The sequence below is a fragment of the Pseudorasbora parva genome, chromosome 8 (genome assembly GCF_024679245.1).
Source record: "Pseudorasbora parva isolate DD20220531a chromosome 8, ASM2467924v1, whole genome shotgun sequence".
Taxonomy (NCBI): domain Eukaryota; kingdom Metazoa; phylum Chordata; class Actinopteri; order Cypriniformes; family Gobionidae; genus Pseudorasbora; species Pseudorasbora parva.
This window is the reverse complement of record NC_090179.1, coordinates 19047317-19071197: the sequence shown is the minus strand read 5'-3', so window position 1 is coordinate 19071197 and position 23881 is coordinate 19047317. Positions and strand designations below refer to the sequence as shown.

At 44.4% G+C, this 23881-nt stretch overlaps 1 protein-coding gene and 2 long non-coding RNA genes across 3 annotated transcripts; all 3 read left to right on the top strand.

Moving 5' to 3' along the window:
• The first annotated feature begins 9830 nt into the window (after positions 1 to 9830).
• Positions 9831 to 11496, top strand: LOC137085088 (chymotrypsin B-like). The gene is made up of 7 exons (XM_067451645.1): positions 9831 to 9906; positions 10027 to 10127; positions 10219 to 10298; positions 10400 to 10481; positions 10702 to 10882; positions 11021 to 11151; positions 11241 to 11496. Exons 1-7 carry the CDS (start codon positions 9861 to 9863, stop codon positions 11400 to 11402), a joined length of 783 nt encoding a protein of 260 aa, XP_067307746.1. The 5' UTR covers positions 9831 to 9860; the 3' UTR covers positions 11403 to 11496.
• A 10070-nt stretch (positions 11497 to 21566) lies between these two features.
• On the top strand, positions 21567 to 22134 carry LOC137085086 (uncharacterized). The gene is made up of 3 exons (XR_010906906.1): positions 21567 to 21735; positions 21888 to 21975; positions 22048 to 22134. It is a non-coding gene; the product is annotated as an uncharacterized lncRNA (long non-coding RNA).
• Positions 22135 to 22191: 57 nt separating this feature from the next.
• Positions 22192 to 23158, top strand: LOC137085085 (uncharacterized). Its single transcript, XR_010906905.1, has 3 exons — positions 22192 to 22285; positions 22811 to 22888; positions 22968 to 23158. It is a non-coding gene; the product is annotated as an uncharacterized lncRNA (long non-coding RNA).
• Positions 23159 to 23881: the final 723 nt, after the last annotated feature.

The window sequence follows — 23881 nt, the reverse complement described above, 5'->3', positions numbered from 1 at the left end:
TTAAAGATATCTTGTCTTAGTTTGGTGGGTGTGGCTTTCAACCATTTGGCCTTTGCATCAATACAAGTCTTGATCAATGCAAATTCCTATTGTGAGCTTGTGTTTACATTTGAAAGAGTTTGTGCATTTGTTTCTGGGTATTTAAGGAAATGTTGCAAAGAGCTCAGGGCTTGACACTTTAAACCGGTCAGCCCGTAATGCTGGATGTCTCAAGATAGCCAGCATTATGTAATTTTCAGAAGTCAGGTATACATTTCATTCTTTACTTCAGAGTATTTGATGTTATATATGGATTACCTTTGAATTGACTATGTAATTGGCTTTATACATTTACCTGACTGTAAAATAAATTGTTACACTTTGATTGATTCTGACTTGCTCTGGAATTATTCAGGTTGGGTATAATTTCAACAAAGGGTTAAACGGAATAATTAAATGTGTGCGTAAACTATTAAAAATGAATGACCAAATAACCAAATGGCATTCTAACCCAAATTCTAAATTATAATTAAATGGAGTCAGATAACGAGGGATTGGAATAAAATCCCCTTTTCCCCGCTGAAAAGACGAACGCGCAGCGAACTTCACCCGCCGATCGTTAGCCTCCATTGGGACGATTTGGGCGGCCTTACAATGTGCTAGTCAGGTCAGACAACACATTGGTGGTCGCCTATATAAATCATCAGGGGGGTCTGAGGTCCCGTCCGTTGGACAAATTGGCACATCGGATCCTCCTGTGGGCCCAAGGGAAATTGCTGTCAATCAGAGCAGTATATATCCCGGGGGTCCTGAATCAGGAAGCAGACAGCCTGTCGAGGCAGGGGCCGAGGCCCGGGGAATGGAGACTCCACCCAGAGGTGGTGGAGCTTATGTGGAAGGTTTATGGGAGAGCAGAAAAAGACCTATTTGCTTCGGCGGAGAATTCTCACTGTCCGCAGTGGTTTTCTCTGACCCATCCAGCCCCGCTGGGGTTGGATGCCATGGTACAGGAGTGGCCGAGGCTACCCCTGTACGCCTTCCCCCCGATTGTCTTGCTTCCAGGAGTTCTGGAGAGGGTACGTCGGGACGGGGCCCAGGTACTTCTAGTGGCTCCGTACTGGCCGACCAGAGTGTGGTTTTCGGACCTAATATCTCTCCTGGAAGGCTCTCTGATGGGGATTCCAACCAGGAGGGATCTACTCTCTCAGGCGGGCGGGAGATTCCTGCACCCACGCCCGGAGATATGGAAAATATGGGCCTGGCCTCTGAGGGGGCTAGGCTCATAGAGGAAGGTCTCTCGGCCGAGGTGGTAGAGACCATCCTTCACTCCAGAGCTCCATCCACGAGGAAGCTGTACGCTCTGAAATGGAAACTTTTCTCAGCATGGTGCAGAGAACGCCAGTGGGACCCAGTTAACTGCCCGGTTGGTACAGTGCTGGAGTTCCAGGGTTGACCCCCTCCACAATAAAGGTGTACGTGGCGGCCTTGGGTGCCTTCCACGTCCCTTTCGGTGGAGTGTCTTTGGGAAGACACCCTCTGATTACACGCTTCCTCCGTGGCACTTTGAGGTTGAGGCCGGCTATGCACTCGAGGGTCCCAGCATGGGACTTGGCCATTGTCTTGAGGGGCTTGTCTGGGCCACCGTTCGAACCTTTAGAGGAGGTTTCGGACAAGTTCCTTACCCTGAAAACCATCTTTCTTTTGGCCATTTCATCTCTCAAAAGAATAGGAGATATTCAGTCCCTGTCTGTAGGACCCTCATGTTTGGATTTTGCGCCTGGGATGGTGAAAGCCTTTCTGCATCCCAGGCCGGGTTATGTCCCCAAGGTTCCTACGAGCCCACAGGGCCCATTACTCTCCAAGCCTTCTGTCCTCCTCCGTTTAAGACGTCAGACCAGGAAAGATTAAATCTGCTGTGCCCTGTGAGGGCATTGGATACATATGTCCACAGAGCTGCCCGGTGGAGAAAATCTGACCAGTTATTTGTCTGTTTCGGACCCCCTAAGAAGGGGGCTCCAGTATCCAAGCAGAGGATGAGCAAGTGGGTGGTCGAGGCCATCTCACTTGCTTATGAGGCAGCCGGGCAGCCGTCTCCACTGGCTGTCCGGGCGCATTCCACCAGGGGTATGGCTGCTTCTAAAGCACTTTTGTCGGGGACTTCCCTCCATGATATCTGTAACGCGGCCGGTTGGTCGTCTCCGTTAACTTTTGTCAGGTTCTACGAACTAGACCTGGCATCTACTGTTGGGGCGCAGGTTCTCTCGTAACCGTGTGCGCTTCGGCTTCAGACATACGAGACACTTGGTCCTATGGCGATGTGGGTATAAGCGTTCTCACAGCGTTTCGACGCAGCTCGAGTTCCCCGAAAGGGAACGTCTCAGGTTACGTATGTAACCCTAGTTCCCTGAGGGAACGAGACGCTGCATCGCTTTGCCATACTCCCGGCGTGTCCGTGATCACTTACTTCAGGCTTTATCAGAAGTTAGTTCCTGTTTGTTTTAACGGACGCTTTATAGCTTCCGGTCAATGACGTCATCATGCCGACGATCGATCTTTTTCCGATGGAATGGTTCTACAGGCGCTTCACGACGCATTAATGCAGAGGCGTTCTCACAGCGTTTCGACGCAGCGTCTCGTTCCCTCAGGGAACTAGGGTTACATACGTAACCTGAAACGTTTTTATGTTTTTAAGTTAAAAATTGTTTTATTAAATGTCCCAAATTTAGCAACACTATATTGCCTACAATATGTAAAAAATAAAAAGTTTCTTATTTTGCTTTTTCTCTGCCTGGCTGAATCTGATGAGTGATCACTGCACCACAGCGAGTGCTAGGATGATTATCTCCACCTTGTTTTGATTAAAAAAGGGGGGAAAGTTTTAAGACTAATTCCCTGATCAGTGCCTTTCCTTCCAAACTAGTTAGCCGATTGAGACGCTCCCATAATTTTATAAATACATGTCAAAATGTTTTCAGTAATAAACTATATTTTGACAGTATCTACAGGGGCATAGCACAAGATCCAGGCCAATTAGTAAAGAAGTTCATGAAGTCATTACTGCTGTGCTGTTTACAAACGTCAGAAGCTGAAGCTTTATTTTTTGATAATTTAGCCACTGTATCGAATAAATACCTAGGGTTGTGTTTGTTTTCTTCTAAAAGTGTTGAGAAATAAGCAGATCTGGCAGTTTTTATGGCCTGTCTATATGTAATCATGCTCTCTTTCCACAAATTGCGAAAAACATCCAGTTTTGTTTTCTTCCAGCTGCGCTCCATTTTTCTGGCTGCTGTTTTAAGGGCCTGAGTGTGCTCGTTGTACCACGGCGTTGGATTATTTGCTTTAATCTTCTTTAAGCGCCGGGGAGCAACTATGTCTAAAGGGCTAGTAAATAGAGAGTCAATAGTTTCTGTTGCAACATCAAGTTCCTGATGGCTATCTGAAATGCTGAGGAGATTAAACTACTGATGAGGAAGATTATGACAAAGCAATCTTTAGTCGCAGCGGTCATAGTCCTGCCAAATTTGAAGCGAGGAGATGGCTTTGCAGTCTTAGGTAAATTAAGTATACATGATATTAGGTAATGATCTGAGATGTCATCGCTTGCAGCAGAATTTCAACAGTAGGCTATCAACATTAATTCCATGTGGCATTATTAGATCTAAAGTATGATAATGGCGAAGAGTGGGTCCTGATACGTGTTGTCTAACTCCAATAGAGTTTAGAATGTCTCTAAATGCCAATACTAATGCGTCTTTTTCATTGTCAACATGGATATTAAAATCACCAACAGTTAGTACTTTATCTGCAGCCAGTACTAACTCTGATAGGAAACCAGCAAATTCTTTGATAAAATCTGTATTGTGCCCTGGTGGCCTGTATAGAGTAGCCAACACAAATGTCAAACGGGATTTATCATTTACACACAACAACGTTACATAAAGCAGCAAAACTTCAAAGGAATTATATTTGAAACTAGTCTTCTGAGTAATACTAAAGATAATATTATAAATTACAGCAACAACTCCCCCTTTACCTTACAGATGTGGCTCGTGTTTATAACAATAATCTTGGGGGGTGCACTTATTTAAAGTAATGTAGTCGTCAGGTTTTAGCCAGGTTTCTGTCAAACACAGCACATCTAGGTTATGAACTATAATCATATCATTAACAATAAGCGCTTTTGGCGAAACTGATCGAATATTCAGCAACCTGAGCTTTATCAATTGGTCATCTGTATTGTATCAGTTGTTTGTTTGTTGGACATCAATTAAATTTCTACTGTTGAATGGTTTTATTTACTAATTCAGGGAACAGACACACCCTGCGTCGCAATTCGCATACTATCCTTCCTAAATAGTATTCGAAAATAGAATTAGTATGTCCCAAATCATAGTATGTTGAAAAGAGTATTCCAAAGATTCCCTGATGGTTTACTATTTCCGGTCCGAATTCGTAGTATGGATCGATGGGCACTCTCACTGCTGATATTCCCCACAACCCATTGCGAGTTGGACGAGGATTCGATTAGAACTACAAACGCAGATAAAAAGTGTTAAAAATCTACAAACATGACGGATGTGCGAGTTCGACGGTTAAGTAGAGAAGTTTAGATAAAGGGGTTTGAGTGAACAACAATCAATATTTAACCTGACAAAAATATATTTATTCAGTGTTGTCCACATTATATTTCACCTGCAGCAGCATTGTGAACTTTTTTAATGACACGTTTGGCCATTAACTTTTAAATGCATCATTATATTTAAACTGCAAACACATGAGGAGAGTCTCTGACCCACAAAGACCCACACATGGCAGATCAACGAGCGGCTACATTTCTCTCCGATACGGTAGGAGATTAACACTCTACGGATCTTAGGGACAAAACTGTCCAAAAGCATTTTTTTATTTATTTTTAAAAATACTTCCCTTAATCTGAGTGGTACAAGACTTGGCTACTTTTTCTAAGTTTGTCGCCTGAACATAAAAAAAAATACATTGACTTGATTTTACAATGTTAAGTGGTTGAAAAAAAAAAACTCCTTAATTGGGCCTTCGTGGACAAAAATGTCCACCCATAGGAATTAATGGGAATTTAATAGATTTCAGAGCTTTTTCATTTTTATTTGTCCAAAAAAAAAAAAAAAAATCCAACACAATGATGATCATACATACACAGAAATGAAGGTGTGAGTCTGTACAACATTCTGAATGTGGCAAACACTCACACATGCATGCACACACACACACACACACACACACACACACACACACACACACACACACACACGATCTCCTACTTTGTCATTTTCTTATTGCATGGTTAGATTTTTCTAAGCATTTTTGGCATATTTTTATAGTCTAAAACAACAAAAAAATTATTATTATTTTTTTAATTTACAATTTTAACTTGTGATAAAATGTAAAATTTAAGAGGTTAAATTCATTGAAACATTGGTTTATAGAGTTCAGCCTTCATGCAGCTATGCATATTGCAGCCATTGGGTACTATTATTGCCATCTAGTGGCTACTGAAAATTATTAATTTTATACCAACATAGGTCACCAGATGTCACCAAAGTCATCACATTTTTAGGGTTTGGCTCTCTGAACATACTGGAATTGTTTGTTTCACTAAAATTAAGTTACTAATAAATATATAAAAATAAATATATAAAATAGATATGTTTTACATAAAAATGGTACTTTTAGTGGTAAATAAATTCAAAAAAAAAAAAAACTGCATCAATGGATAGTTTTTATATTATTGAAGATATTGATATAACAATTATTTAAAAACATTTTTTGAGGTCACACCTCAGACCCCCGTGGACAAAAGTGTCCACTAAGGACCAATTAAGGGCAGTTAAGTGAAGGTCTTTTGAGGGTTAAACTGAATGTGGAGGATTTGAACTCTGACGAATCTGACGATGATTGACAGGGCAGTTAAACGGTGACGGGATGCCCGTAACTAAGCGCCAGAGTCCATTAAAGATGGCGAAGTAGTATGTCCTGAAGCTTGCATACCTTTCTGCTACACACTCAAAAGTATATACTTTTTCTTCACAAAGAGAGTACATACTTTTAGGACGTAGTATAAGTAGGCGAATTGGGACACAGCTACAGTCTCTATGTGATAATATCTAGGTGAAAGAGTCTCTATGTGCTGGGATTTAGCTGACTCTGGTGACGTGAGACAGCTAGCAGACGGTTGGTTTAGCCAGTTTGCCTCCTGATTTGGGACCCAGTGAGTCAAGGTTTAGCTCTAAGACTATGTGCAAAATTAGTAGAGAGAAGAGCAGCACCAACCCAGGAGGGATGCATGCAGTCTTTCTTCAACAGGTCAGGTCTGCCCCAAAAACTTTTCCAATTGTCTATGAACCCTATGTTATTTTGCAGACACCACTTAGACAACCAGCCATTGAGTGATGATAATCTGCTAACTATTTCATCACTCCTTTTAACAGGGAGGGGACCAGAGAAAAATAGTGCCTTTGACATCGTACTTGCGAGTTTACACACCTCTTTAATGTTATTTTTGGTGATCTCCGACTGGCGAAGTCGAACATCATTAGCGCCAACATGAATAATCATCTTAGAGAATTTACGATTAGCTTTAGCCAGCACTTTTAAATTTGCTTTGATGTCAGGCGTTCTGGCTCCCGGTACACATGTGACTATGGTGGCTGGTATATGAAATCCATTCAAATTTCCCTCACCAATTTTCATTTTTCTATGTGCGACCATCGTCACTACATCAACACTATATCATTCCTTCCATCAGGGAACAGAGTTTACAATAGTTACCAAAATGTTCCCTGAGAAGGCAATGAGATGCACATCTTAGTTTAAAATAATATTTGAACTTGAGAGCATATAAATAATTAATAAAGTCAAATTAGGCATTAGGAATACAAAATCGTCCACATATAGAAAACAATATTTAATACACAATTAGACTATGCATGTACATTGATTATACAGATTATTAACATGTACTATAAACTTTTACATAAATACAAAGTAAAAAAAAAAAAACCTTGCCTGGCACTTCTGGTAACTCATAAACTTTATAAAAGGGAGATTACATTAGCAACAAATCAAGCGCAGGATAAGAAAATGTTTTGGAACAAGATGAGCCGGATTATCTTGCTTTTGTTTTTTTGTGTAGTTTTTTTTTCACGGTTCACAGAGAGAAGATAATAATGAATGCTTTAAAAGCAATTTTACTTTTTCTAAGCAGACATATTTTCATTCCCTTTCTCAGAAGTGTGATGAAATGAAACAATGGCCTCACGTGTTTCTCAGTGGTTATGTCAATTATTTCACATATTTTATATTGATGTTCATGAGGAAGTTTGATTGTCTTTCCCAGCACTGTGTAACAATTACCTTACAGATAAAAATAAATTAAATTAACCCAACAGGGAATTGTGGGTATTAATATTTAATTATTTATAAATAATCGTAACTGGTCATGATCATAATATTAATCTCTAAATCACCCAAAGGGAAATATATGTAACTATTTAAGCAATATATATATATATATATATATATATATATATATATATATATGTGTGTGTGTGTGTGTGTGTGTGTGTGTGTGTGTGTGTGTGTGTGTGTGTGCGTATTCAATCTTTACAGAATAACTTTTAAAGAATTAAAGAAATTCATATGATCCGTTCATTTAACAAACGAACAGTACAATCTCTTATTAACTCTCAAGTTTCATTATTTATTATCAAATCTCCAGGAAGGTTATCTTTCTGGCCACAAAGAATAAACTTTTCGAAGTATTAGAATATTAATTAAAGTATTTAAAAATACTTATGAGAGCTTGTAGCTAGATCTGACCATAAAAGTGACTATTTTCTGTGAGCGGCAACAATAACAATCATATGTGGATACTAGGGATGTCACAATACTCAATATAATATTGAACCGTTCAGTACGGCACACACGGTTCAATACGCGCTACACACGGTTCAATACGCGCTGGTGAATTGCGTTTTTTTTTTTTTTTTTTTGGTTTTGCATTTAATTAATTATTTCCATTTCTCTCTGTTTGAAATATTCCTCTCAGTTTATTTCAGCTCTTTCTAATTGTGCCTGTGAGTCTATGCGCTGATTTGAACAAATATCCAATCATATGCACTAAAGTAAGGGGGTGTAAGGGGATCACATAAAACAGGGGTACAAATCTTAATAAAAAGCAAATTTATATTTACATGGGTTGCTTTGAGTTGAGTATAATGCATGTGAGTCCTCTCAGAGTGTTCTGGAGCGCTCTCTCTCTCTCAGTTCTCTCAAGTGATCGTGTCTCTGATCCACGGGAAGTTTGAAAGTAGTTTGAGAGCTAATGTTGCTGAAAATGGGAGGAAAGGAAGGTCTCCATCGAAGTTGAGAAAATTAATTGACCGTCGACTTCAAAGGAACCAACTTCCTAAGTGTAAGTGGTAAGTGCTCTTCCAAGCCAGGGCTGAAGCTACCTAGCTTGCTTCTTTTTCAAGATGGCATTCTATCTGTTCATTTCTGGATGTGGAAGTTACCAGTTACCGAGTCACTGTCATGAGCATAATATAGCATGTCTGGGTGTTTGACACATCCAGGCATTGTTTGTGGATGAGGCATTCACACATTGTGGAAGGTTGACCATCTTGGAGTTGCAATCAAGACTCGAGATCTCATAAGGGGCAGGGTCCCTGTGCCTCTGCCTAGATCTACCCCTCTCACAGATGACATTGCTATGCAACTGTGCCCTTACTCCACCTACAGGGGGAACCCTGGTCTCCCCTCACAGGCCTTTAGGTATTCTTCTGATCTAAGAAGTAAGGCCTACCAAGTTTATGGGAATGCTGCTCACCTGGTCACTTTGGGCCATTCATGTCTTCGGTCTGCTCAACCGTGTGGCCGACAAGCTCTCACAAACTGCACTTCTGAGAGAGTGGCAACTCCACCCCTAGCTGGTCCAGCTGATCTGGAGACAGTTCAGAGAGGCGCAGGTCGACCTGTTCGCCTCTCCAGAAACGTCCCACATTTTATATTTTATAGTCTAATGTCTCGGGACCATCAAAATAACGTGTTAGCAAAAATTAAAGTGATATTTTCAAACTTCAGGAGTTTCTTTCTTCTGTTAGGGTATGAAAATGTTTTAAAGAATGTTGGTAACCAGTTGACAGTAACAATCAACTTCCATAGTATTTTTTTCCTTACCATGGACGTCAAAGGCTACCTTTGATTTAACTTTAATGATCAGCTTTTTTTTAAATATCATCTAAAATTAGTAAATGATGAAAGGATTGTACACAGACAGTCTAATACTCTATTGACTTTTATTTGAGATGAAGTTGCAAAGTTCCTTCGCTATTAAGAAAGTCCACTTTGGACAATACAAATAAAGTGTTACTTGATTTTTAAACATTTGAAATCTTCTAAAACTCATCAAAACCTATCGAACTTTTGCAGATTATATGGGATTATTTAACATTACATGTTTTCACTTTTAGGAATATCTTCATTAAAGAATGCACTTTGCATGATAACATTTACCAGCAGAAACAACAAAACCTTCCCACTCAAAACATTTAACAAAATAAACAGAGATAAAATCATGATGCCTGTCAAGGAAGTAGAAGTCATAAACCCTTTCATATAGCCAAAGAATTCATCATCTTTGCATGTAAGGCTCTCCGAACAATGGAGATACAGAATGTCTCTAAAGCAACAACAGATCTCAACATTCCCCGACTGACTGTGAGCTCACTGGACCTGTTGGGTGGACCTCGATCACGTCCCACATTTAGCAGCTGCTTTTCATGATATAAAAGCAATAGAGAGCACCGACAGGTACAACACTGAGACATTATAAACTCATCTACATCATGATCTTCACCATCACCTGCTTTGCCCTGGTGGCCTCTGCTCTGGGTAAGTGTCTCCTTTAGAAGGTTGCAAGAAAAGTGATGGGTGAATATTTATTCACAAAAATGCAAAACCTACATAAAGAGCTTCATTTTTGTGTCATGAACTTCAGTTCTTTATCAACAGGTTGTGGAGTGCCTGCGATTAGGCCACAGACGATTGGCAGCAAGATTGTGAACGGACAGAATGCCATCTCTGGTTCTTGGCCCTGGCAGGTCTCTCTCCAGGTAACTGTGTATTGGCGGGCTTTTAACATGCATTTGCCTGATTTGTTCAATAAGTAAAATAATGTTTTCAATGCTTTTACCTCTGAAACAGCTTCCCAACGGATTCCACTTCTGCGGTGGATCCCTGATCAACCAGAACTGGGTTCTCACTGCTGCTTACTGCAGTGTTGTGTAAGAGTCCTCAGTCTGACAAATGTCACAAACTACAGAGCTTATTTGATGCTGTTGGTCTTTTTTTACAGTTAGGTCTGTCTTTACCATTCTCTTTTTAGAGTCGGCTATCACCGTGTTGTTCTTGGAGAACATGATCGTGGCTCCAATGTTGAACCCATCCAGGTCAAACTGGTTTCCAAGGTAATGATGTTTAATGAACTTTAAAAAATAGACCAGTTGAGTTGGCTAAACTCAATATATTTTTTTTTGTTGAAATGCTCAATTTTGGTAAAAAATGTAAACACATAGACAATTCAACATGGGAAAGCAAACATCTTAACTATAATCTAAACAATATTGTGTATAAAAAAATGCATACATCTCAATTGACCATCTTTTTCTGTCCTTTTTACATGTGCAGGTCTTCACCCATCCACTCTTTAGCAGCAGGACTGCCAACAATGACATTGCGTTGCTGAAACTTTCATCTCCAGTTGTCTTCACTCCCCGTATCTCTCCTGTGTGTCTGGCTCCTTCAACCATCAACATCCTGCCTGGAACCCGCTGCTTCACCACTGGATGGGGCGCAACTTCCACCACAAGTAAGATAGAGAGAGACCCGTTAGACAAAGACCAAGTTTAAAAATTACTCTTGTATAATACTTGGGTCCCCCACCCCCACCCCACACACACACATTTGACTCAAACATCCTGTCTGATGTTTTCTTGTCTTTTTTTAGTGAGTCCTCTAATCCTGCAGCAGACAGGTCTGCCCATCATTAGTACTTCTGTGTGCAGACTGGTCTGGGGTCAGAACTCAATCACTGATAACATGATCTGTGCTGGAGCATCTGGATCCTCATCTTGCATGGTATGTGAAGACAGATCAAGACAAACACATTACCATATGAATGTTGCTGCTGTTTCAATCTCAAATGTGTGTCTGTGTGTTTCCCACAGGGTGATTCTGGTGGTCCTCTGGTGTGTGAGAGGTCAGGGGTCTGGACTCTGGTGGGGTCTGTGTCCTGGGGCATCAGCAATTGTGACACTCGTTTCCCAGTAGTCTACGCTCGTATCTCCCCACAGCGCTCCTGGATCGACAAGACTATTGCTTCTAACTAGAGCAACAGTCTGAATAATTTTTGTTGCTGTTCAATATTACTGAATAGTTCTTCTTTTTTGTTTATTTTGATTCTTGGGTTTGGTTCTTGGTTACGTCTGGATTTTTGATTGTTAATCAAACTGAATAAACTGTCTGTTAAACTATCTGTTACTACAGACTGTTTTCCTGTTCAAATAATGAAAATGTTTCAATAAATGAGATGAGCAAAATAAAATGAAGAGTGAGTGGTGCAGAGTGTAATTAATTATATGAAAATGTTGTTATTATAATAATAATAATAATAATAATAATAATTAAAAAAAAAATGTCATGCTATTCCACATTATTTAAAGGGGCTTGTACAAGCCTTTCTGTAAGTGTATGCACAATACTTCAGAATCTGGCCATCCTTTTATATTAAAAAAAATGCAAGAATTAAATACAGAAATATATATATATATATATATATATATATATATATATATATCACATTACGCAGCATTAGAATTAGACAAAGTTTGCATTCCAAAAACATGAATTATGAGTAAAGACATTTTTTTGTAATGCTTTCATGCACTTACTTCACCAATACAATCATCAAACTGAAGAAATATTTCCAGCCCAGAGTCTGATTATTACAAAAAATTCTGGTTTGATCATTTTAAATGAGTTAATTCTTGTAAATTAAATGGTTGGATAGCATTGTATAGACAGATTGGAGATTAATCATTATAAACATTAAAAATAAAACGTCTCGGTTACGTATGTAACCCTAGTTCCCTGAGGGAACGAGACGCTGCGTCGAAACGCTGTGAGAACGCCTCTGCGTTAATGCGTCGTGAAGCGCCTGTAGAACGTCTCGGGTTAGGAAAATAACCCATGTTCCGTGAGAGGGAACGAGACACTGCGTCATGATAGATGGCACATCGTGGAACGCCCTCGGCGTGACGCTGCTGAGTTCATATCAAAAAAGTCCAATCTTGATTGGTGTTGCGTGATGACGTAACGAGTGACGGCATACCCGGAGGTATAAAGGGACGCCGGCACAAGCAAACACAGCTTACTGCTATGAAGCGGGCCGCTCTGTAGATAGGCGGGGCTACGAGACGCAGTGTCTCGTTCCCTCTCAGGGAACATGGGTTATATTCATAACCCGAGACGTTCCCTTTATCGAGGGAACTCGCACTGCGTCATCGTAGATGACACATCGGGGAACGAGTACCCACTAGTCCTCGCCTATCTTGCACCCCATGACATGAACCGGAGTGCATAATCAGGGGGCGAGCACCCTGTAACACTCAGCCTGATAAAGGCTGTTTACACAACTATAACGGTACGTTAATCCTTTTCTTAAAAGGTGCTCAAATAAACTTTTCACAACATCCACTTAGATAATAAACCAAAGTGTTTTGAATCAGCAACCCCAAACCCCATAAACAAATATATATGTATACAATATTAACAATGGTAGAAGAATAATGTATAGAAAATTCAGTCCAAGTCCTGTGTGTGTGTGTGTGTGTGTGTCGAATCGGTCTCACCGGTGCAATATTATAGTCCGGGAGCTCGATGAAGCAAAGTTATCCTGTGCTGGATCCTCAACCAGAAATAGTCCACTCTTATTTCCTTAGGGAGATAAAAATCCACAGACGGTGATAACCAAGCTCTTGTGCAATGATCGATCGATCGCGTATTCCTGAGAGCGTCCTCTCTCGAGTGTCGGTAAGCCGGCTTCTTTTATTTGATGTGCCACATCAGCCGTCAGGACCGATGACGTCACTGGGGATTCCCTGACGCTCCCGCCGGAAGTCACGCGAGAGTGAGGACGAGAACCAACACATATCCGGGGCAAACAACGACAAGGGGAAATACATACAACAGCTGTAATGTGTTAATAATTAAATGAATTAACGGCAGTCTATATATATATGTATCCCTTTATGTGGCAGCGCTACATAGATCCCCTCCCCCAGCCAGCGGCATCGGAGGAGAACGTCCGTAATAACGCTTCAGGTTTACCACATTTAATACATCGATTCTAGGTGGGTTGCCCCAGCACACAGTGTAATTTATTGGCCCCGTTTTACTTTTTATTTCAGCTGGACCCTCCCACTTGGGCGCTAGCTTGGCAGAGAACCTATTCGATGAACTAGAGAGAGGATGAGTTTTAATCCAAACTAGGTCACCCGTTTGAAACTGCGCATTTTTTCTACGGTAATTATAATACCTAGCTTGTTTGGCTTGGCACATCCTCATTCTATTCTTCACCTCCTCCACCATGATGTTTTGTCGTTCCACCAGGGAATATGCAGCTTGATCTGGCGACGGTGGCCGATGGATTAGGCGCTCCAGTGGTCCCCTAATTTGCCTGCCCATCATAAGCTCCGCAGGTGTCCTTCCTGTGGTTTCCTGTTGGGCATTGTTGATGGCATAGCGGAACTCGGGCAGCCACTGGTCCCAGGTCTGATGTTGTTGACCCACATAAGCCGCAATCATGGTCTTTATGGTCCGGTTGAATCTTTCAGTGAGATTTGATTGGGGATGATAGCTCGTGGTGAGTTTTTGAACGCAACCCCATGTCTTGCACAGATCCCCCAGCAGACTAGAAGTGAATTGGGGACCCCGATCAGACACCAGGTATTTGGGCACCCCCCATCGGGTAAATATCTCCTCTCGGAGTATTTTCACTAACTTCTGGGTCTTTCCATCCCTCAATGGAAACATTTCCACCCACTTAGTGAAATAATCCACAATGACCAGGAGGTAGGTGTTCTGTTTTTTACTGCGGGGAAAGGGTCCCATTAAGTCCACCCCGAGCATGTAACCTGGTTCTGTGATCGGTGAACTTTGCATAAATCCAGACGGTTTTGTGTTACAGGGTTTATATTTCTGGCATACCTCACAGCCTTTGACGTACTGCCACACATCCTTCCTGACGGAGGGCCACCATGCCACATCTAGGATTTTCAGCAGGGTTTTCAACTGTCCCAGATGGCCACCTAGGGGGTTATCATGGTAATAATGCATGAAGTCAGTGGTTAATGATTTGGGTACTACCAACTGGAACTTCTCTCCCTTAGTTCTTAAAGGAACTTTGCGGTACAACACCCCCTGGTGGTCTTCAAAGGTGATGGGCTGTTCCTTGGCAGACCGAGGGTTGAGGCCAGACTGCAGGTGAGTAATAGTATCGTCCCCCCGTTGAGCTTGAGCTATTTCTTCCAGAGAGTGTGGTAATGTGGTCGAATGTTGTGTAGACATGGCTAGACATGGGGCATCATCTGTAGAAAACGGCTCCTGAACCCGGGATAGAGCGTCGGGTCCCATGTTGAGGCAGCCCTTTCTATGGTGAACCTGAAAGTTGAATTGTTGTAGGCGGAGTGTCCAGCGAGTGAGTCGAGAGGAGGTTTTAGGGCAGTTGAATGCCCATGTGAGAGCTGCGTGGTCAGTGAAAACCTCAAAAGGCCATCCCTCCAGGTAATGCCTCCACTTCTCCACCGCCCACACCACTGCTAGACATTCCTTTTCAGAAGTGCTGTAATTTTTCTCTGCTCCTGTTAAGGTCCGTGATGCATAAGCCACCACTTGTTCTCCTTCCTCAGAGTGTTGCGTGAGTATAGCGCCCAGTCCTACATCACTCGCGTCCGTGTGAACCTGGAAGGTTTTGTTGAGGTCAGGTTGAATTAAGACGGGTGCATTCTGTAGTGCTTGTTTCAAACCATCCATACTAGCCTGACACTCTGTAGTCCAGTCCCACTTTACTCCTTTCTTTTTTAGATGGTTCAATGGGGCGGATATGTCTGCGAAGTGGGGTATGAACTTATGATACCACCCCGCCAGGCCCAGAAACCTTTGCAAGCTCTTGAGATCTTGTGGTGGCGGGTACTCAGCCACAGCTCTGGTCTTCTCTCTGTCAATCTCCACCCCCCTCTCAGAGACTATATGGCCCAGAAATTTGAGCTGGCGCTTGAAGAAGTGGCATTTCTTCATGTTCAATGTCAAATTGGCTTGGGTAAGTTTCTGAAAAACAGAGTTAATGTCTTGAATGTGGTGCTCTTGAGACTTTGAATAGATGATTATGTCGTCAATATATACAAAGCAGATTTTCCCTCTCAACTCTGCTAGCACACTCTCCATCAAACGCTGGAAGGTGGCCGCGGCATTTCTGAGTCCATAGGGCATGGACTTGAATTGGTATAACCCTTTGGTGGTGATAAAAGCCGTCTTCTCCTTGCTCAACTCCTCCATCTCCACCTGCCAGTACCCAGACTGCAGATCTAAGGAGGTAAACCATGAGGCCCCTTCTAGTGATTCCAGAATGTCGTGAATCAAAGGCATTGGGTAAGCATCCGGTACGGTCTTGCTGTTAAGCTTTCTATAGTCCACACAGAAACGATATGCACCATCCGGTTTGGGGACCAGAACCACCGGAGAAGACCAAGGAGAGAAGGAGGGCTCAATGATGCTGTCCCATAGCATCTGATCCACCTGCTCCTCTATGACCTGCTGTAACGGATTCACAGAGGCAGGATTCAATTGCAAGTAACTCAGTTTATTGACAGAATAGTGTCACAGAAGTCAAAACTCAGAACACTGAAGAAGTCCGGATAAGACGGAGCAGTGAGAGAGGCTCTGTTTGGCGACACGGGCAGGCTGTGAGCAGCTGTGACTCGGGAGGTCGGTACAGGTATTCCGGGAAGGGATCCAGCGTTTCACGGAAGGGGGAAACGACAACCAACACGGAGACACAAGGGGAAACATCCAACAACGCTCTGACAAAGACAAGAGAGAAACAGAGAGACTAAATAGTGTGAAGGTGATGAGTTGCAGCTGGTGCAGGTGATCAGCCACAGGTGCGTGATGAGCCAATCCCAGGCTCCGCCCTCACCTACATTCAACACGCACCCAAGAGTGAGACAGGGAATCCATGAACCGTGACAGTACCCCTCCCCCTAGGAGCGTCCCCTGACGCTCCCAGCCGACCTTACCTGTTGATTGTAATCATCAATAAGGGAGTGATCCAGAATGTCCCTAGCAGGAACCCAACTTCTCTCCTCCGGACCGTAACCTTCCCAGTCCACCAAGTACTGGAAACCGCGTCCCCTCCGTCTAGAATCCAGAATGCGATTAACCGAATAAGTTGGTTCCCCATCTACGAGTCGCGGCGGTGGGGGAACCGGGACTGGCGGATTAAGGTGGGAGTGAAAAACAGGTTTGATTTTGGATACATGGAAGGCGGGATGAATCCTCCTGTACGCCGGAGGGAGTTTGAGGCGGACTGTCACCGGACTAATGATCTTGGTGACAGTGAACGGGCCGATAAATTTGGGAGCAAGTTTATTAGATACGGAGCGGAGAGGAATGTTCTTGGTAGAAAGCCACACTTTTTGACCGACGACGTAAACGGGAGGCTTAGACCGGTGGCGATCGGCTTTAGCCTTGGTGCGCGCTCCCACCTGGAGCAGAGTCTCACGGGCTCTGGTCCATGTGCGATGACACCTCTGGATAAAGGCGTGAACAGAGGGGACCGCGACCTCGGAATCCAGACTAGGAAAAATAGGTGGCTGGTAACCTACACTACACTCAAATGGCGAAAGGCCCGTAGATGACACTGGTAACGAGTTATGAGCGTACTCAACCATAGAGAGTTGCTGGCTCCAGGATGAAGGATTCTTGGATACCAAACATCGCAACACTCTTTCCAGATCCTGATTGGCTCTCTCGGTCTGACCGTTGCTTTGGGGGTGATAACCCGAAGACAGACTAACCGTGGCTCCTAGTAATTTACAAAACTCCTGCCAAAATTTGGACACAAATTGGGAACCTCTGTCGGAGACCACGTCCATCGGGAGGCCATGTAACCGAAAGACGTGGTCTACTACAGATACCGCTGTCTCCTTGGCTGAGGGTAATTTGGGCAAGGGAATGAAATGTGCTGCCTTCGAGAATCGGTCCACGACGGTCAAAACGACCGTCTTGCCCTGGGAGGGCGGGAGGGCGGTAACAAAATCTAGAGCGATGTGGGACCAGGGTCTCGAAGGAACAGACAACGGCTGAAGTAACCCATGGGGAGGTTGGTTAGATGTCTTACCAACCGCACAGACCGAGCAAGCCAAAACAAAACTGCGAATGTCGCGAGCCATAAGTGGCCACCAAAATCGTTGCTTTATTAAACTGCAAGTGCGGTTTACCCCTGGATGACAAGCAATGTTGGAGCAGTGACCCCATTTGAGGACCTCGGATCTTAACCCCTCCGGAACGAACAAACAACTCGGTGGGCCGCCGGGCGGGGGCGTTACCCCTTCTAAGGCCACTTTGACCTTCGATTCGATCTCCCATGTGAGTGTAGAGATAACTATCTTCTCTGGCAAAATACACTCGGGAGTAACCGGGCGTTCGGAAGCATCAAAAATACGAGATAAAGAGTCGGGTTTGATGTTTTTAGACCCGGGGCGGTACGAGAGAACAAAGTCAAAACGTCCGAAAAAAAGTGCCCACCGAGCCTGCCTGGAGTTGAGTCTTTTAGCAGATCTAATATATTCAAGGTTCTTATGATCCGTCCATACAATAAAAGGTACCTCCGACCCTTCAAGCCAATGACGCCACTCCTCCAACGCTAACTTGACGGCCAACAACTCTCTGTTACCAATGTCATAATTGCGTTCGGCAGGAGAAAGACGATGGGAGAAAAACGCGCACGGGTGCATCTTGTCATCTGAGGGAGAGCGCTGTGAAAGAACCGCTCCTACCCCCACCTCTGACGCGTCGACCTCTACCACGAACTGACGTGTGGAATCAGGGGCGACTAAGATGGGAGCCGAAACAAAGCGGCTTTTGAGTTTGGCGAATACAGCCTCGGCTGTATCGGACCACCTGAACGTCGTTCGGGGAGAGGTCAAGGCAGTCAGAGGTGCGGCTAGTTGGCTGAAATTGCGAATAAAACGCCGATAGAAATTGGCGAACCCCAGAAACCTCTGAAGGGCCTTACGGGAATCTGGACTTGGCCAATCCATCACAGCCTTAACCTTGTCGGGATCCATGCGCATTCCCTCCGATGACACGATGTACCCTAAAAAAGGAACAGACTGTGCATGAAAAGCGCATTTCTCCGCCTTGACAAAAAGCCCATTCTCTAGCAACCTCTGAAGCACTCGTCTGACGTGTCGAACATGTTCCTGGAGAGACGAAGAAAAAATCAAAATGTCATCCAGGTAGACATATATGAATTGGTCGACCATGTCTCTCAACACATCATTGACGAGTGCCTGGAAAACCGCTGGGGAGTTGGAAAGGCCGAAAGGCATGACCAAATATTCAAAATGCCCCCTGGGGGTGTTAAATGCGGTTTTCCATTCATCCCCCTCCCTGATGCGAACCAAATGATAAGCGTTACGTAAGTCCAACTTCGTGAAGACGGATGCTCCCTGTAACCTCTCGAAAGCTGAAGACATCAACGGCAAAGGATAGGTATTCTTTACCGTGATGTTATTCAGCCCTCGGTAATCAATGCAAGGTCGCAGAGAACCATCCTTCTTCCCCACGAAGAAGAACCCCGCCCCCGCTGGAGAAGAGGAAGGGCGGATGAATTTGGAGGCTAGAGAATCAGAAATATATTTCTCCATGGCCTCCCTCTCTGGAATAGAAAGAGAGTATAGTTTGCCCTTAGGCGGAGACTTACCTGGGAGTAAATCTATAGCACAGTCATAGGGACGATGCGGAGGAAGAGAAGCAGCTCGGGACTTACTGAACACTTCCTTCAGGTCGAGGTACTCCGGAGGCACGTTAGACAGATTCACCGTCTCACTCTGAAAAACAGAACGAGAAACAGACGAACAAGCAGACACCAAACAAGACTCATAACATTTATCACTCCACGCAGACACAGAGTTTTGTCCCCAGTCAACCCTTGGATTGTGTAACTCCAGCCAAGGGTGACCGAGGACAACGGGAGCCAAAGGGGAGTCCAGGATGAAAAATGAAATGCGTTCTGTGTGGTTGCCGGAAGTGATCAGTGTAAGTGGTTCAGTGGTGAATGAAATGTCAGGGAGAACTTGTCCGTTGAGTGCGTTGACAGAAATGGTGTTTTTGAGTGCAATGATGGGTATGTTGAGTTTATGAGCGAGGGCAGAGTCAATGAAGTTACCTTCCGCTCCCGAGTCGAGGAGGGCGAGGCTGGAATAATCCTGAGCTGCCCACAGCAATCTCACCGGGAGGAGAGTGGAGGATGAGGTCTTTTCCACGGAGATCCCGCCCGACAGTAGCCTTCCTCTTACCGCCGGGCGTGGTCTTTTACCGGGCAGGAGTCTAGCAGGTGTCCGTTCCCGCCGCTGTAGCAAGAACGAGGACACAGAAATGCTGGTGTACTTGACTATTCATGTTGTGAGCACCGGGGAACAGGCGCCCGCCAGCCGGGGCAATATAAACATGTAATGCTTCACATGAACACTAGATGGAGTATACATCCTGTAACATCTTCCTTTTTCTCAAAGAAGTTAAGCTACCTGTCCATACCTAATAATAGGGTTATAGTCTAAGGCCTATTGAATATGGCAACAAATTAACATGTTGTGTCATCCTGGCTATAAACAAAATACAGTTGTTGTACCTTATCTTCTCGTTTTTTTCTTTTTTTTTTTTTCTTCTTTTTTTTTCTTTCTGGCAAACAACACTTATGGCAAACTTTAAACTACAGATTAAGTCTGTTCGGTGCCCTGATCAGCCGACCATAGCGCGACATAGCTGGGGGCCTTGTTGGTGTGGAACTTGGATCAACAACTGAATTGTCAGCACGCCTAGGTGGGGTAGCGCATACTTCGTGACCACCCGGCTCCTCAATCAGTGTCTCTGTACAGGCAAAGACCACGGGATCTCCGTCTTGCCTTCTCCTCCCGGGAGAGCCGAGCTCGACCCACCTGCATGGGCTCCGGGTCGAAGGTGTAGCTGACCGCATCCGTAGTGCTGGCCTGAGGGCATTCGACACTCCCATGCTGAGGCTCCATCCTGGACCTCAGCCGACTCAGACGAGCGTCCACCCTCAACGCAAGGTCAATGAGACCGTCAATCCTCTCCGGAAGGTCGATGGTGAATATCTCCTTCTGGATGCGGTCAGCCAGCCCATGCAGGAACATGTCCCACTGTGCCTCCTCGTTCCACTTGCACTCGGCGGCCAGGGTGCGGAACTCGATGGAATAGTCCGAGACCGAGCGGTTACCTTGACGGAGCTCTGCGAGTTGACGTGCCGCTTCTCTTCCGGTCACCGCTCGGTCAAACACCCTTCTCATCTCTGCCGCCAGCGTCTGGAACGAGGAGCAGCAAGGATGTTGATTCTCCCACACCGCCGTTCCCCAAAGTGCGGCTCGTCCGGAGAGCAGGGTGAGGATGAATGCCACCTTGGATCTTTCTGTGTTGAAAGTCTGCGGTTGAAGAGCGAAAAACAAGGAACACTTGGTAAGGAAGGCTCTGCAATAATTGCTCTCACCGGCATAACTCTCAGGGGTAGGCAGACGTGGTTCCGGTTGCCGCGATGTAGATGGTGTGTGGGGAATCGGCGGTGGGTCGGGCACAGTGGGACCGACGAGTTGTTGCATCTGTTGGGTCAGCTCGGCCACCCGTGCCACCAAGGTGTGTACTGCCTGTTCTGTGGCAGTTAAGTTCGCCTCCTGCTGGTCCAGTCTCTCGTTGCTGCTGGTCAGTAGGGCGTTGATACTTGCTGAATCCATGGTTGGTCAGAGCGTTCTGTAACGGATTCACAGAGGCAGGATTCAATTGCAAGTAACTCAGTTTATTGACAGAATAGTGTCACAGAAGTCAAAACTCAGAACACTGAAGAAGTCCGGATAAGACGGAGCAGTGAGAGAGGCTCTGTTTGGCGACACGGGCAGGCTGTGAGCAGCTGTGACTCGGGAGGTCGGTACAGGTATTCCGGGAAGGGATCCAGCGTTTCACGGAAGGGGGAAACGACAACCAACACGGAGACACAAGGGGAAACATCCAACAACGCTCTGACAAAGACAAGAGAGAAACAGAGAGACTAAATAGTGTGAAGGTGATGAGTTGCAGCTGGTGCAGGTGATCAGCCACAGGTGCGTGATGAGCCAATCCCAGGCTCCGCCCTCACCTACATTCAACACGCACCCAAGAGTGAGACAGGGAATCCATGAACCGTGACACCTGCTTCTTTAGAGGTGACACTCTATATGCCCGTGATTTGATGGGTATATCTTCGGTTACCATAATCTTGTGTCGTACCACTGATGTTTTACCCAGGGTGTTAGAGGTGGTGAATGGCCAGGTGGAGATCAATTTTGCCATCTCTTCCGGATTGTCGGAGTCCCACTGGCTGATCTCTGTGTTGAGGTACGGGAGTTCAGAAAACCTGTCAGTTGGTGGTAAGGCGTAATATAGGTTCAGCGTTGCAGCCGTAAGAGTATGAGCTTGTTCTTCCGGGTTCGCTGCGCCTGTTGGTATCAGTGATGGCAAGAAAGGGTAGTATGTGTATCCTTTTTCAGATTTTAACCCATACCTCCGTTGTCCCACCTCCAAGACTGCTCCTGTGACCCTCAGGAAATCCAGACCCGCAATAAGAGGAAAGGCGAGGTGAGTGTTTTTCAGGATATAAGTATCCATAATACACTCGTGGTCATGCCATTGAAACCTAACCTTTTGCAGGTCTCTGGACTGATGAATGGTTCCATCCGCCATAATAAATCGCTGAGGGCTGGAGTTCATTGTCACTGGCTTCTCTGCCTTCAACTGGTTCCACAGGTTTTCTTGCATTAAGGTATAAGTGCTTCCTGTGTCCAATACAGCATTCACTTCTTTACCATTCACCTTTACAGGCACCACAAGGAGTGAAGACCCCGGATGGTGTTGTGCCAGAGTTACTCCTGCCAGGTTTTTGTTGAAGGTACGTTCTCCAGATTTCTTGTAGGCCTTCTCTTTGCTGCTCTGAGAGCCGACTTTTTGCCAATAGTCCTTGGCTCCCATGCAGTCCTTTTCCACCCTTGAGCCAACCTTCACCAGTTGTTCCACTGAATTCACCGTTCCCCTTAGACATCATGCGACCCTGGGGTTGATGTTGTTTAGTATTCGGTTCACCAGTTCCTCCTCAGATATCTCAGGCTTCCACTTCAGACAGAGAGCTCTGTAGTCGTAAGCAAAGTCCCTCAGGCGTTGTTGTGGCTGCTGAACCAAAGTCCTCAGTTTTTCCTCCACTTCAGAGAGGTAATCATCTGCGAGGAAAGCAGCCATGAATGCCTTTTTGAAGGATTTCCAATCTGTTATCTTTGACTTCTCTGCCTTCCACCAGCTCAGAGCTGGTCCCTTCAAGACTGTGCTTAATGTTCCAATAAGCTCGACACCAGGAAGTGGCCTGATCTCTAGGAAGTTCTCACATTGTTCAAGGAAGTTAAGCACCTCCGCTGTTTCACAGGAGTCTCCAAAGGACGGGAACTCCAGGCGGATGGGAGGTCGAGCGTAGAATGAGGATGTACCAGCCCCTACTGCAGAGGTAAACACATTAGGAGTTTTAGAATGCACAGTAGGTTGAATGTCATATGTATCATTAACCGTGGGAATTCGCTGCCTAGTTACAGGAGCTGGGGTTGGGGGATGTCGGACCGAAGCCACCCGAGAGGCCTCAGGGGTGAAGGCCTGCAACCTGGAGAGTGTGGGAGTGCTAGTTAGTCTCAACTTCCTCATTTGACTTTCCCATTTATGGTCTCGCCTGAGAAAACAGTTTGTGACTGCTTTTTCTAATTTTTCTAGCGACTTTAAAAAATAGTCCTGCAAACCTGCCAAGCTAGAATCCACGGCCTCCCTGAAACTGGTTTCTCTGTTCAATGTACTGTCCATTGACTGTTTAAAATCATTTTCTAAGGTGTGTACCTTTTGATTAAGAGCCAATAAATCCACTTTACATTGTGCCAGATCTGTGTGTATTGATTGTACTACCTCAGCATTCCTCATATGACCTTCATCATCATCATCATCATCATCAGACTGTTCAGAGTCAGACATGTACAGTGAACTAATCATAGAAGTTATTTCTGCAGTAGGATTACGCCGGGTCACAAACGGGCCTGCAGTAAAATCTGTCTCATTTTGTTCTACATCATCTTGAACATTTACTGGCGTCACCGGGTTATCAGTATTCTCTATCTGAACTTGAACAACTGCATCCCTATTTACCTCATCCATAATTCCGGTTGAAAAAAAACAAAAACAACAAAAAAAAACAATTCAAACACCTTAATAAGGAAAATCCCCGTACGGGCCACCAATATGTAACACTCAGCCTGATAAAGGCTGTTTACACAACTATAACGGTACGTTAATCCTTTTCTTAAAAGGTGCTCAAATAAACTTTTCACAACATCCACTTAGATAATAAACCAAAGTGTATTGAATCAGCAACCCCAAACCCCATAAGCAAATATATATGTATACAATATTAACAATGGTAGAAAAATAATGTATAGAAAATTCAGTCCAAGTCCTGTGT